The following is an 11,539-nucleotide window of genomic DNA, read 5'->3' on the forward strand; positions in this document are numbered from 1 at the left end:
TGGGCTTGTGACATCAGAAGCCCCCCATATGAAAAAAATAACAGTTGTCAGAAACTCCTGCTTTACATTTAGGGAATTTCTGGTGGCGTGGACAGAGGGGGGGGGGCAGCAGCTCATTTGCATTAAAGCTACAGACACAGAAACAGCCTGTTCAGAGCAGGGCAGAAACAGCCTGTCCAGAACCGGCCTACAGAGGCATTCTAGATGCTTCATCTGAGTGTTGATTGATTGATTGATTGATTGATTGATTGATTGATTGATTGATTGATTGATTGATTGATTGATTGATTGATTGATTGATTGATTGATTGATTGATTGATTGATTGATTGATTGAATCAATCAATCAATCAATCAATCAATCAATCAATCAATCAACACTCAAATGAAACATCAAGGATGTCTCTGTAGGCCGGTTTCAGCTCTGTTCTGGACAGGCTGTTGTTGTTGTTGGTGTTGTTGTTTTTTCCAGTAAAAATATAAAAAAATGTTTTGGGGACCCCTGAGACCTATATCAACATGTTGAAAAGGAGCACAATACCTTTAAAGGAACAAGAGCTGTCAGTTGATAAATCAGGTGACAACAGCCAATAGTGTGATTGGTGAGTGGTGCTGATCGTCAGGCTGGATTGTCATGTGACTGCAGCAGCTGGGGGAGTGAGGCCACCACAGGCAGGTGAGCGGGCTCACGCTGCTCAGAGCAATGAGTCATGACAGGGAGAGCGCGTTCAGGTGCACCAGGAAGAGGGAGGGGTTGTTTCGGGCAGGTGACATACAGTTCTGAGCGCTTGGCTACTGGTCATGACATGACACACACTGACTGCATCAGAGGGCGGTAGAAACGGAGAGCGTAGATGTGTTCGGACACGTAGCGCTCGACTCACACGCACCCCACAGCTGTCTGGCTCTAGCTGCTGTAGGTGCTACTGTACGTGCCAAAACCTCTGTGTATCCAGCCGACACTGTCCACACCCCCGCGCACACACTCTCAGATTGTTTCATGCGCACACACATTATGTACCTTCTTAGCACACGTATGTGCAGGCCTGCACAGACATTAACACTCTCCCTCTCTCTCGCACACCTACACTGAACACAGCTCTCAGTCAAACACAAACACTACCCCTAACCCTACTCCTTTCAAAGCTGCCAACACTTACAGACCCGGGTGCCGTAGGGGAGCTGGCCTCAGACTGAGTCCATCTTTAGGCGTGTATATTTTTAGGCCGGAGTGTAACGGGCGAGCGATGTGTTGCAGATGTCCACGTGACGTGCGTGTTTTCCGAGGAGTGTGTTCTGCCCTGCAGCTTTCCGCCGGCCGGCGGCGAGGTCGTCAGCTGGTACCGGCAGGAAACGGTCGTTTACAACTTCTCCCGAGGGGCGGGCGAGCGAGGGGAGCGGTCTGAGCACGAGCAGTACGCCGGCCGTGTCTCCGTCCAAGCACACCTGGTCTCCCGTGGCAACGCCTCACTGCATTTAAAAAGCTGTGGCACCAGGGACAGGGGCAGGTACAGGTGCCAGGTGCGCACGTCAGCGGGCGTGCATGAGGCACATGTCATCGTCAAAGTTGAGGGTGAGTGCTGGCTGTCGATCGAATAAACAAAATGGCGGCAGGTGGTTATATGGAACATCACATGCCCTTATGATGCACTAGGTACTCATTGTGTGTGTGTGTGTGTGTGTGTGTGTGTGTGTGTGTGTGTGTGTGTGTGTGTGTGTGTGTGTGTGTGTGTGTGTGTGTGTGTGTGTGTGTGTGTAGCACCTATCCGGTCCGTGACATTGGAGCTGTCAAGCCTTAGCGGGTACGAAGAGATGAAGTGTGTCACCCGTGAGGTCTACCCGGCGCCTCACGTTACCTGGACAACAGATCCTCCCACTTCCGGGGCCCTTAAACCAATCACGCGCAAGCTGGCTGACAGACAGGGGTTGTATGCAGTGGAGAGCCGGCTAAGGAGGCTCAACGACCAATCAGAGCTCACGTACATTTGTCAAGTCAACTCCTCCTACGGGACGCAGGTCTGGATGGCATCGCTCAGAGAGAGAGGTACACACACACACACACCCTCACACACACACACGCACACACACCCTCACACACACACACGCACTCACACCCTCACACACACACACACACACACACGCACACACACCCTCACACACACATACACACACACACACACACACACACACACACACCCTCACACACATACACACACACACACACACACACCCTCACACACACACACACACACACACACACACACACACACACATACCCTCACACACACACGCACACACACCCTCACACACACACACACACACACATACACACACACCCGCACACATACACACACACACACGCACACACCCCACACACACACACACACACACCCCCCCCACACACACATACACACACACACACACGCACTTATTCCTCTCTACTCTTCGTCTCTTTCTCTCTCGCTCTCTAGAGATCCGTGGGGTTGAGGGGCGGGACCTGACGATCCCCTGCCACGCCCCTCCGTACCTGCGTAGTCCCGCCCTCTCATGGAGCTTCACCAGTCACAACGAGCCAGTCCCCATCCTCACATATGACAGCCTATCACAGCACATCTCTGCCTCGGCACCTTGGGAAGGACGCGTGCAATTGGACACGCTCAAAGTTCCGTCCGGGGACGGCTCTTTGCGATTGGTCAACCCAAACAGCCTGGAGCACACGGGCATCTACATGTGTGTTTACGCCTCTCCCCGGAACACACACACCGAACACACCACCGTCAATATCTCTGCTGTCAATGGTGAGAACACACACACGCACATACACACACACACACACACCCACACACACACACATTCCGTGACCGTGACTATGAATGTGATTTTGCAAGCCAGTGTGTGGGTTCACTATGTACTGTACCGTAGGCATTTGCTACTCACAGGGAAGTGTTCATTTTAAAAAGCCCTTCCTGAGTCATTGTGCTTGGGAAGCTCACATAGCTACTTAGAAGGAAGTTGTTCAAAAGGAGAGCCTGAGAGATATTTTTCATTCAGAAATTGGAGGCCAGTGTTTCTCCTCTGTCTAAGGTTGACATGAATTGTGTGTACCTGAACAATAAGGTGAGTGGTGTAACAGAGTGGTATAATTGAGTGTATGTTTGGGTACTTATTTCTGTGCAGGAGAGAGAATTCATCAGGCAGGTGATGGGTCTCATTGGTGGATCGTTGCCGTGGTGATTGCAGTGCTGGCTCTCACTCTTGTGGGCATTTTGGGATATCTGAAACTGAGAGGTAAAAATGGGGTCAGTGTTTGCCACCTAAAGGTAGCGGGAGTAGGTGCAATAAATCCTACCAATGACATCTCTCCTCCTCTGAGCAGGTAGCCAATCCCAGCCCACCAAGACTGTGGAGGAGGGCTCTGAGATGCAGCCAGTCAGAGGTATGAGGGCCCATGTAGTACTCATTTTACACCACACGAGGGAGCACATGGATAAGCCAATGGTCCAGAGATTGGAGCCTGGCGCTGTTGTGTCATCTGCTTGATGTCTCGGGTTTCTGCATTACAGTATTTGTGTGTCAGGGTCAGTTAAGTCAAATCTTCTCCCCCCACCCCCCTCTATTATCCCAGATACCTCAGCAAAGACGGGCCTGCATGAGGACTGCCCTTTGACCCCAGATGACACCAACGGATAGCAGACTAGCTCATCAACATCTCCCATCGGCAGCAATCTATCAGCTGTTCCCGTGTGAAACAGAATAATAAATACCCAGAATGTATCAGTCCGTGACTTTGAATGCAGTCGTGTTCTCCAGTGTGAAGGAATTGTTTGTATTCATAATAAATGTGCCAATTCAAGTTCAAGGTATGCCTTGCTGTTTTATCTTTATATGTCACCTAAAAATATTCGGATTGCGATTCATTTCACAGGAGAGCATACTGAGACGAGTAAGATTACAACCTGTGCTTCCCGTCTCAAAAAAGCTCATTCATCATAGTTTTGCAACGCATTTACGTATGCCCCATTGACTTCCATGGTAGCCAAGTGAGAGCCTGCATAAAAACTGCAGCCAGCTCAATACTGGAATGATCAGCGAAATGATGGTCTCTATGTTTAAGGTTCATGGTAGACAAATAGGGCTTTATGTCCAAAATAGCACACTGCCCCTTTAATTACATTGGACATAGGACAAGCTGGATCTTATCCCCACCGATTTTTTCAAAACTATTTTTACTCTGTCTTATGACATTCTAGCCATTGTTAATGACTCCCTGTCTACAGCTATCTTCCCACCAATACTCAAAACTGCTTTGGTGAGACCCGCTCTGTAGAAAAACAACCTAGACCCATCAGTTCCTAGCAATTTTTGACCAATCTCTAACCTTCTCTTTTTGAGTAAAATTCTGTAAAAGATTGTTTTCAAACAGATAAATGATTTCCTAGCTACAAGTTCTACCCTCGACCTTTTCCAGTCTGGCGTCTGCGCCCATCATAGCACAGAGACGGCATTAGTCAAAGTTGTAAATGACCTCAAAGTTGTAAATGACCTCAGAATTAATGCTGGCTCCAAAGAGCTCTCTGTTCTCGTCCTCCTGGACCTGAGTGCAGCCTTTGATACTATAGATCATGCGATCCTCATCAAAAGACTGGAGAAGTGAGTCGGCCTCTCCGGTCCAGTCCAAAATTGGTTGTCGTTGTGGTGATCTAACTGGTCGTGATTTCTTCATTGCCCTCAGTGACCACAGCTTAGGAAAGATTCCTATGACCTGTGGGGTGCCCCAAGGATTGATCCTAGGATCTCTACTCTTCAGCCTGTACATGCTGCCCCTTGGCAGTGTCATCAGGAGGCACAACATTAGCTACCATAGCTATGCGGATAATACCCAAGACTACTTATTATATTTTTATTTAGTCTATAAATACTTGTATTAGTCTAGAAATCTCTCCACAGTCAGTCGTGCACCTGAATACATTTCAGACATGCTTGTCAGGTACATGCCCAACAGACCACTCAGGTCCTCAGGTACTGAACTCCTAACAGTTCCAAAAGCCAGGACCAAGAGACATGAAGATGCAGCTTTCAGTTTCTATGCCCCCAAACTCTGGAACACCTTGCCAGAGTACCTAAGAAGGGCTGAAACAATGGAAATCTTTAAGCGAGATCTCAAGAAATACCTTTTCAGCCTATAGTGGCTATAGTGATTATAGCCTATAATCACTAGCCAGGACCTAGAGACACAGAAAGGCAGCCTCCAGCCTGCTTGTGAATCCTCTGTATACATTGATGTATATCTTGTTATGCACTGTATGTATATTTAGATGTGTATACAGATGCTGGTTTCCCTGCAACTGGCACGTTCTGTTTTAATATCTGTGTTGCTTTTATGGCTCTGTGTGCTACTAACCCTATTCTGCCTCCCCTCTCCCTAGCGCCTCTCTCTCCCTCCTACCTTCTAACCAGGTCCAGTGGATGCCCCACTGTCACCAGCAGACCACCCTGAGTCCGATAGATACCCCTGTGTCTGCTATGGATGTCCAGTACAGCCACTAACCCTGTCCATCTCCCTCCTCCCTAGTGTCTCTCCCTTTCATACTCTAAACAGGTCCCGGAGAACCCCCCTGAAAAGGCCCCCTGCCTCCTTGTGACAAGTTCCTTCCCACTCTGTCGTCAGCTGTCCCTATCCAGCCAATTCCACCCCTTTTTACCTTTGGCCCTCTGCTTTCTGTTTCCCCACCCCTGCTTTGCGGCATTCTCTATGAGCCTGTTCTTCTACAGTAAGTGCTTACTGTGCTTTGTTATATGATTCACTTAAATGTCATATTAGAGACTACAGGGATAGCTAACACATTATGGCCTACCATGTAGGCAACTTCTCTGTAAGTTCTCTGTTAGTCATGTCTTTCTTATTAGGTATCTAGCCCATGTTTACTGCTCTGTATATGTTCTTAGCCAATAGACAAACATTTTCCAGGAGCTTGCTCGATCATCTCGTTGAGAGAGGTCAGGGAAGAATTTTTACAGCTCACTTTTCTGGCTCTGGGGTGAAACTGTTTTTTTTGCTTTCCTCTGGAATATTTAGGGGCGGGACCTATGCCCACCCCACCCCCCCCATTGCTCTCTGTGAAGTTTGATTTGATTTCAATTACATGAATGCATCTGTCCTCTCTTCAGTATCCAGTTCTTTGTTTACAGAGAAAATAAACACAAATCGTTGTTTTTGTAACCTTAATATTAGTATACAACCATCCACATACTCATACTGTAAGAGAGAACTAAACCGTTTCTCAGAAAGTCTGTTAATATTAACTCTCGATGAACAATGACGTGTCTCACCCAATGCTGAAAGTCACACCCACTGTATTGACTTGCTAGGAATGGTACAGTAGGCTACCTGTACAGGTGACAGTGTGAGCAACTTTGGAGTTGGAATGTCTTTACAGCTTGACAGAGAGACATCTATCGCCAGGACAACTACAGTATGGCTTGGGGTCCCTCAGAGGTCATGGTGACCTTCATCATGGTTTCCATGACGCTGAAAGGTCAAGTGGTCAGGGGAGCAGGTTAGTAGCCACAACGATTACAATTTCTCTCACCTGTCACTGAACATTACTACTGTATAGCTAAAGTATCTCCGGACGATTCCAAACCTTTATTTTTCAGTCACATTTTTCATTCCGTTTATAATTGGAGTTATTTTAACCAGGGCTTAGTATTAACAACTCTCAATGCTGAGCATGACTGGATGTTTCTTATCAGTAGCCTTGGGCAGCGTTACTGTGTCCTGGACTCCCCAAAGCAAAGTACAGTCATGTAATGATTGATATAGTGCATATGGGTGTTTTTTCTTAGGTCATTTTAATTATATTTTTCAATCTCAACAAACAAGAAACCTGAGAATATATATACTGTAACAGGTTCAACCGGCACCACAACACTCGAGTCATGTCAGAGGTATGTTGACGGATAGCATATCTTCTGAATGCATTTCATGTCTCTGTGCATGGAGATGGAGGTGAATGGGGGGCTTTATTTGGACAGCTCTGTGGCAACCCCCTCGGGTCACAGTCGGTAGGGGGCTAATGCAGTGCTCCGGGCTCTCCCCCCGCACACCCCAGTCCTAACCTCGGGTTTCTAGCACCCCCACACAGGGAGCTGGCTTCGTTCTTAGTTTTGTTTTCATTCGTGGATCCGGCCCGACATCCACACCACCAATTACGTCAGACTGACCAATATGGCAGCTGAAGTGAATAAGGCGAATTGCTGCGTTAGTTACACCGAGAGCTTTCTGCCAGTCCAGACTCCACATCTCTGTGACCTTCCCATGTCGAGATATGGACGTTTGAATATCACGCCCGCGGCGCCCTCCGGTGGCAAGGCCCGGTAGTGGAGATCGGGTCAGTCAATCGGCCCTACCTGGCCCTACAGCTTCTGTTGTAATACTGTAGTATAGACACAAACAAATGCATAAATATGGTCATATTTTGCGATGACTGTGTTAATGTGAGTATGTGTGTGTTCTGTTTCAGACGCTCCTAAAACATGTTTATTCTCGGAGACCTGCGTGCTACCCTGTTCATTCCAAGCGGCCAGTGAAGAGGTCATCCACTGGCTATTTGAGAGTCTGGCGGTCCACTCTTACTACCAAGGAGGGGACCACTTGGACCTGCAGGACACACAGTTCAGAGGGAGGACATCCCTGTTCCATGACCAGATCTCCAACGGTAACGCTTCACTACAGTTGACCAAGGTCAAGCTTCAGGACCAGGGACGATATAAGTGTTACGCAAGCACCAACAAAGGCAACAAGGAGTCCTTTGTCAAACTCATAGTAGAAGGTATGACACATCTATAAATCAGTCTCATAGAAGAAGGTATGACACATCTATAAATCAGTCTCATATTAGAAGGTATGACACATCTATAAATCAGTCTCATATTAGAAGGTATGACACATCTATAAATCAGTCTCATAGTCGAAGGTATGACACACATCTATAAATCAGTCTCATATTAGAAGGTATGACACATCTATACACCAGTCTCATATTAGAAGGTATGACACACATCTATAAATCAGTCCAGGGTCTTTGTAGTCAGTCAGTCAGTCAGTCAGTCAGTCAGTCAGTCTGTCTGTCTGTCAGTCAGTCTGTGTATCTGTCTGTCTGTCTGTGTATCTGTCTGTCTGTCAGTCAGTCTGTGTATCCGTCTGTCTGTCTGCGTATCTGTCTGTCTGTCTGTGTATCTGTCTGTCTGTCCGTCTGTCTAAAGACTTCCTTCACTGTGTGAGGTCTTTGTGTTATTGCTCCATAGCTCCAGTCCGCTCTGTAGACATACAGTCATCAGGTGACAACATCACGTGTAGCTCCAGAGGTATCTTCCCCCTCCCTGAGCTCACCTGGTCCACCAGACAGCCCTTCCACAACCACACCCACCACGAGACAGACTCCCAGGGCCTGTTCAGCATCACCGGCTCTCACCTCCTCACTGGTAACGCCACAGGTGTTGACTACGTCTGTTCTGTGTCCACTCACATACGGACGAGGAGAGCCACTTGGAGAAGGCAAGGTACAATAATTCAATAATAATTAAGTCAATCAATTAACATGCCGTGGTGGGTAATTCAATCAATTAACATGCCGTTGTGGGTAATTCAATCAATCAATTAACATGCCGTGGTGGGAAATTCAATCAATCAATTAACATGCCTGCAGATGTGAGGCCTAGCTAAAGAAAACACACATGGACACATGGTGTCAGAAGTGTTGTACATGTAAAGTGCCTTGGGAGTATTCACCGATACATCTGTTCATCCGGTCAACCACCTGTCCATCATTCATCCACTCATCTTTCCATTCACCACTGTGTAAACCTCAACACTGCTGAACGTTTCCTGGCGTTGTTCCAGCCCCGGTCCAGGTCTCCTCCGGCGCCGGCGGCCTGATCCACTGCAGCGTCCCCGAGTCGGACTCTCCTCCCCAGAACATGACCCTCACCTGGAGGTTCAATCACTCAGAGACCATCCTCACCTACACCACCGCCCACCAGCCAGCGGACCCCCGGGTCCAGGCCCGCTGGAGGGGCCAGGTTCAGGACGTGTCTGAGTCTGGCAGCCTTCAGCTCCGCATGCTAACACCAGCGCACCAGGGGACCTACACCTGTGAGCTCAGCATGGCCGGAGACACATATGTGGCCCTCACCGACCTGAAGATAACCCCTGATCTATCTCGTGATCTATCTCGCGGTAATACTAACAAAAGCAAATATAGTCTAATTCAAAAGTGCTACCTTGAATTACAAAAACTACAGTACATATTTCATTTGATTGTTGTCTTTTTATGCGCCCACTCAGCTAGAACTGGTCTGATTGTTGCTGGCGCCATGTTCGCCATCTTCGCCGCCATGTTCGCCATCTACGCCATCACCTTCGCCATTCTACTCAGGAAAAGATGAGGTAAGCCAGTTGTTTATAGTAATCCATTGTGGCCAAAAATAGGAATAATTCTTCTTTCTTTACTAGGAATGGCATGTTACCTTAGACTGCCTCTGCATGACTGTTTTAAGAAATGCACGTATTTCCTTTTTGTATATAGTTGTATAGGACTGCAATCGCATGGAAGGAATGAGGAATGCATGGAGCTTAAATACAACAAAGAGATCGCCAGGACACAAACTATAGGCAACTCCACACTTCCTCCATCCAACAACAATGCTGCCTGTTACGATCTCCCTGATGGAATATCCAGGGTACGAAGGAGGACAATAATACAGCTTGTCTAGATAAGATAAAGATGTAAAAACCTTGTGTGGTGCAGCAGGCGGACAACAGAGGTACCTTTTATAAAGAAAAGGCTTTACTGATAATGAAATAATATTCACAAATATGTCCATGGATAATAGCAATAACAGGGGGTTTAACAAATATAACTAACCAGGGACTGACAGGCAGGGATGGAGGAGAGCGTACGAGCAGAGGTCAAACAAAACACAGCCCAGACCTTCCCCTACACTCTAAACTAGCCCTACCTTCCCCTACACTCTAAACTAGCCCTACCTTCCCCTACACTCTAAACTAGCCCTACCTTCCCCTGCACTCTAAACTAGCCTTACCTTCCCCTACACTCTAAACTAGCCTTACCTTCCCCTACACTCTAAACTAGCCCTACCTTCCCCTGCACTCTAAACTAGCCCTACCTTCCCCTGCACTCTAAACTAGCCCTACCTTCCCCTGCACTCTAAACTAGCCCTACCTTCCCCTACACTCTAAACTAGCCCTACCTTCCCCTACACTCTAAACTAGCCCTACCTTCCCCTACACTCTAAACTAGCCCTACCTTCCCCTGCACTCTAAACTAGCCCTACCTTCCCCTACACTCTAAACTAGCCCTACCTTCCCCTGCACTCTAAACTAGCCCTACCTTCCCCTACACTCTAAACTAGCCCTACCTTCCCCTGCACTCTAAACTAGCCCTACCTTCCCCTACACTCTAAACTAGCCCTACCTTCCCCTGCACTCTAAACTAGCCCTACCTTCCCGGCCTACACTCTAAACTAGCCCTACCTTCCCCTACACTCTAAACTAGCCCTACCTTCCCCTACACTCTAAACTAGCCCTACCTTCCCCTGCACTCTAAACTAGCCCTACCTTCTCCTGCACTCTAAACTAGCCTTACCTTCCCCTGCACTCTAAACTAGCCCTACCTTCCCCTGCATTCTAAACCAGCCTACCTATAAGAATTACTGCTAGCTACCTAAACTGGCCGGACTAACCTACCTGCTACAAAAATGAAGAGACCACCGCTCACTCTTCCTAGTGTGTTTAGACAGATAGTTACCTACGTGATGCAGTTTAGACCCCAGGGTCTCTTCCCCTAGTCCTTCTCCCGAGGGAAGGAAAGACAACGGGACCACAACACGATAAAAACTCAACTAGGATGAAGCAATGTAGAACCCAAAGAGACGCAAACATAATCACCCCCTTTCCGTGCCCCCTACACATGCAACAAGCCACAATATATAGGAGACAGGAAGACAGGTGATTGGACAAGACAGCTGGAACACAGGTGGACTTGATGGACAACAATTAGCAGAGAGATCAGCAGCCTGGACAGAGGACACAAGAACACCTGGGGAGAGGGGAACACAACACAAGACCACACAGACACACACACACACATGCACACACACACACGCAACACTGCCTGCAATGAGCACACAGTGGACTGTCTAGAACTATGTACAGGTACGATGACATGGATCACCTTTGTGACTGTATTCATGAAAAGATGAGGTAAGTGAATTGTTTACAGAAAGGTACTTTATTTATATAGTGACATAATACTGTACAGGCATGGGGAAGCATAGCTTTATATTATGATGATGATTAAATAACAATAAACAATAGTAATATTAATATTACCAATAATAACAACAACAATAAGAAGAATAAAAAATAATATTAATAATAACAAATTACATTTATATAGCACCTTTCAAAAGACCCAAGGACACTTTACATAAAGAGACAAGTCAGACAGACAAGAGAC

The 11,539-nt window shown here is 47.3% G+C and overlaps 1 protein-coding gene across 1 annotated transcript in view; it reads left to right on the forward strand.

Moving 5' to 3' along the window:
• LOC311313443 (uncharacterized protein) overlaps nucleotides 1-3,745 on the forward strand; it is a gene marked incomplete at its 5' end in the record, with an annotated part of 9,537 nt that extends 5,792 nt beyond the window's left edge. Inside the window, 6 exons of the mRNA XM_084443569.1 lie at nucleotides 1,290-1,572; nucleotides 1,759-2,043; nucleotides 2,471-2,797; nucleotides 3,177-3,287; nucleotides 3,376-3,435; nucleotides 3,625-3,745. Coding sequence (XP_084299695.1) covers nucleotides 1,290-1,572; nucleotides 1,759-2,043; nucleotides 2,471-2,797; nucleotides 3,177-3,287; nucleotides 3,376-3,435; nucleotides 3,625-3,689 — 1,131 coding nt within the window. The 3' untranslated portion in view covers nucleotides 3,690-3,745. The remainder of the gene's footprint in view (nucleotides 1-1,289; nucleotides 1,573-1,758; nucleotides 2,044-2,470; nucleotides 2,798-3,176; nucleotides 3,288-3,375; nucleotides 3,436-3,624) is intronic.
• Between the last annotated feature and the right edge of the window lie 7,794 nt (nucleotides 3,746-11,539).

This window comes from Borostomias antarcticus (assembly GCF_949987555.1).
Source record: "Borostomias antarcticus genome assembly, chromosome: 9".
NCBI lineage: Eukaryota > Metazoa > Chordata > Actinopteri > Stomiiformes > Stomiidae > Borostomias > Borostomias antarcticus.